Below are 4,006 nucleotides of genomic sequence, written 5' to 3'. Positions count from 1 at the left end.
ATGTCCAACAGCAGCTCCATCAGCCACTTCCTCCTGCTGGCATTGGCAGACACACGGCAGCTGCAGCTCCTGCACTTCTGCCTCTTCCTGGGCATCTCCCTGGCTGCCCTCCTGGGCAGCGGCCTCATCATCAGCGCCGTAGCCTGCGGCCAGCACCTGCACAGCCCCATGTTCTTCTTCCTGCTCAACCTGGCCCTCACCGACCTGGGCTCCATCTGCACCACTGTCCCCAAGGCCATGCACAATTCCCTCTGGGGCACCAGCCACATCTCCTACTCAGCATGTGCTGCTCAGGTCTTTCTGTTTGTGTTCTTCATCTCAGCAGAGTTTTCCCTCCTCACCATCATGTGCTACGACCGCTACGTGTCCATCTGCAAACCCCTGCACTACGGGACCCTCCTGGGCAGCAGAGCTTGTGCCCACATGGCAGCAGCTGCCTGCGCCAGTGCCTTTCTCACTGCTCTGCTGCACACGGCCAATACATTTTCCCTGCCCCTGTGCCAGGGCAATGCCCTGGGCCAGTTCTTCTGTGAAATCCCACACATCCTCAAGCTCTCCTGCTCACAATCCAACCTCAGGGAGCTTGTGCTTATTGTGCTGAGTGCTTTTCTGTATTTTGGCTGCTTTGTGTTCATGGTTTTCTCCTATGTGCAGATCTTCAGGGCCGTGCTGAGGATCCCCTCTGAGCAGGGACGGCACAAAGCCTTTTCCACGTGCCTCCCTCACCTGGCTGTGCTCTCCCTGTTCCTCAGCACTGGCTTTTTTGCCTACCTGAAGCCCCCCTCCATCTCCTCCCCATCCCTGGATCTGGCCCTGTCACTTCTGTACTCGGTGCTGCCTCCAGCCCTGAACCCTCTCATCTACAGCCTGAGGAACCAGGAGCTCAAGGATGCCTTGAGGAAAATGATGACTGTATCTTTTCAGAAGCAATAAATCCTTTTATTTCTGCAGCAGAGCCTGCAGATCCAAACTCTTTAAAATTTCAGACTTTCTTTCCCTATTTCTCCATTTTTTCATAGGTACTGTTTCTTATTCTTGTTCTGGTTCTACAATGTTTTTTACAAAATAGTGTAGAATTACCCTTAGCAATTCTACATGAATATCTACCTATCTTTAGAAACACAGAGACTTTCAGGAGGCCTGTCCCCTGTGCATTTAAATAAAAACAAGTGACTGCTCTGACCTGTGTGTCCCAGATGCTTCCTGAGCCATTCTCTGGCTCTGCAGGGGCAGTGCCTGTGAGCAGAGCTGCAGGGAACAGACTCCCAGCACAGCAGCACGGCCAGGGACAATGGCCCTGGCTCTCCCCACATCTGCTCTTCCCAACTCCACCCTCCCCTTCCCTGCCCTTCTGTGGCTGTAAGGCCAGAGTGCTCTGGCAGCTCGGTCACTGTCCTGCTGCGTGTCCGTGCTGTGACCACAGGCAGGGACAGGCCGTGGGCACTGCTGGGACACAGCCGGGCTCCGGCACAGCAGCTCCATCAGCAAAGGGCATCTCGTGAGGGCAGGGCAGGAAGGCTTCGCTCTCCCTGCAGAGTCACTCTCAGGATCAGGCCCAAGGAACAGACTCTAAAGAGGCTCCTTGTGTTCCTTGTTCTCCCAGGGCTCAGTGGGATGAGATCAGGGTCCCAGGGTGGCCTTCAGGGGACTCAGGAATGGCTCAGGTTTTGCTTGTTGGTGGCCAGTGCCCATCAGATGGTGAATGGTCAGTGCTGAACCTTCCTGGGGCTCTCCAGCTGGTGCCAGGGCTGATGGCAGGGGAATGTTCTTCTGGAGGGACTTGGGAGCTGCCAGGAGAACACAGGAGAGCTGCAGGGACAGTGTGTGCCAGGGCTCAGCAGTGAGTGGAGCTCCCTGGGCACAGGCCTGTCCAGGGTGGGCTCACCCAGAGATAAAGGACTGAATGTTTCCTGTGAGCCATGAGAGCTCTGCAGCCCCAGGGGACACAGCAGGCACAGGGAAAGGAGTCTGGGCAGGGACTCGTCTGACCCTCAGGGAACTTCCCTGGGAGGATCCAGGGCAGCCCCAAGGCCATGTGGCAGCCCTGGAACAAGGCAGGCACCTCTGAGCAGCCTCCCTGGGCACAGCAGAGCCTGTGTGGGAGGGGGTCCGTGCAGGGAGCACCATCAGCTGCAGAGCTCTGTCTCGCAGCTGCAGCAGCACAGCCCAGCAGAGGCAGCCCATGGCCCCGGGCAGCACAGCCCCCATGCTCTGCAGAGCAGCACCCCCAGCTCGGGGGCTGTGGGCAGCAGGGCAGAGGCTACAGCAAGGGCTGCTCAGGCCAGCACAGACGTGTTCCCCTGGGAAAGGCTCTGTGGGGAGCTGGGATGGGCCAGGAGAAGAGCAGGAGCCCGTGGGTGTGCACAGGAGCCCTGGCAAGAGGCTGCCCTGTCCCTGGGATAGCAGCAGGAGCAGCCTGAGGAGCCCCAGAGCCAACTCTCTGCTGCTGTGCTGGGCAGCGGGGCCCTGGGGCTGCAGGAGCTGCCCGAGCTGAGGATCTCCTGAGCATCCCAGACACAGAGTCACTGTCCCGCACCTCCAGTGCCTCCAGTTCCTGCTGCAGGGCCAGACAGGACTGAGCTACTCTGCGGGACTGGGGATGGGACATGGATTTCAGAGCTGGGAGAGGGAGACAAGGAGCAGATCCAAGCAAGGCTGTGCCTGGGACAGCGTGGGTGCCATGGGAGCTTGAGCAGGGTGTGGGAAAAAGGCAGGTGTTGGCAATGCCACAGGAATTGGCCATTCCTCAGGCAAACACAGCTTTTTGTTTGAAGCAACAGAGAGGGACGACAGAGGGACATCAGGAAAGCTTTGGGAGCTCCCAGGCTCAGAGGGAGGTGGGGAAATGGGGTGCTGGGTAAAGCCTGCAAGGGAACCAGCACAGGCCTAGGCCAGGGGAGGAGAGCTGCAGTGGGGTGACCAAAGGCCTTGGGGGGCTGGGACCACACCCTGCCCAGAGCAGTGAGATTTGTGTCCCCTGGCTGTGGCTGCTGTCCCTCGCACTGAGGCCCATGAGCAGACACCAGTTCCTGCCAGCCCCAGGGCTTGTGGCCTCCTCCCGCAGCCCACAGAGCTTTGGAGGGCTCCTGCTGCTCTCCTGCCCTCCCCATCCCTCACCCCACATCCCCCTGCTGCGGGACAGCCACCAGCATCCTGTGAGGCCACCGATGCCCATGGCCAGGGGATGGGGTCAGGGCTTGGCTGTGCTGCTTGGCCAAGCCCAGGCAGGGCTTTCACAGCCACATCCCAGAGCCCATTTCCCACCTGGAGCCGGGGCTGCCTCTGAGTTCTGCTTCCCCAGCCCCAGGGACGCTCTCCTTGTCTGCTCATTGCCCCCACGCTCTCTTGGCAGCCATGGCCTCAGTGGGGGCTGCTGACATCCTCAGCAACTTGGAGGTTGCTGCTCAATTCTCCTTCTGCAGAGGCTTCTTCAGCCTTCAGCTCTTCAGGTCAGGAATTCAGTGCCAAAGGACCATTAACATTCAAAACACCCTAACAAGACAAGTCCCCAGGAATCATTGAGTTCTTCAATTCTTTTGTGGTAAATTAGAGCGATTCCCGAAGTGTTTTCAAAGTGAACATATTATATTAAAAAATTAATGAAATAGTATCTTTTTCCACAGTTTATTCTTTTCATTTTTATACATTAACAATCCAAAACACCCTAACAGGACAAGCCCCTGGGAATCATTTCTGCCTTCAATTCATTTGTGGTTAATTAGACAGATTTCAGAAGTCGATTCCAAGTGAATATACTGTGGTAACAATACAAGGAGAAATGATTTCTCTTCTGTGCCCTGTTTACCTTCTTCCTGTTATACACTGATATCGGAGATCTCCAGCTGATATTGATCCTGGCTCCTCCTAATGCAGTCTGAATAGATCTGAACATCAAGGCCCTTTATGGCTGACAATCAATCACACTTTGTCCCTACCCCCACCCCACCATTTCCCTCATCCAACCCCTGGCACTCAGAGCAGCCTCGTGCAAATCTGAGCTTCCTCC

The 4,006-nt window shown here is 56.7% G+C and overlaps 1 protein-coding gene across 1 annotated transcript; it reads left to right on the top strand.

Moving 5' to 3' along the window:
- LOC138101975 (olfactory receptor 14J1-like) lies at positions 1-933 on the top strand. The gene has a single exon (XM_068999720.1). The coding sequence runs from the start codon at positions 1-3 to the stop codon at positions 931-933; it is 933 nt and encodes a 310-aa protein (XP_068855821.1).
- The last annotated feature ends 3,073 nt before the right edge of the window (positions 934-4,006 follow it).

Source organism: Aphelocoma coerulescens, unplaced genomic scaffold (assembly GCF_041296385.1).
Source record: "Aphelocoma coerulescens isolate FSJ_1873_10779 unplaced genomic scaffold, UR_Acoe_1.0 HiC_scaffold_60, whole genome shotgun sequence".
Taxonomy (NCBI): domain Eukaryota; kingdom Metazoa; phylum Chordata; class Aves; order Passeriformes; family Corvidae; genus Aphelocoma; species Aphelocoma coerulescens.
This window is presented reverse-complemented; position numbering and strand designations above follow the sequence as displayed.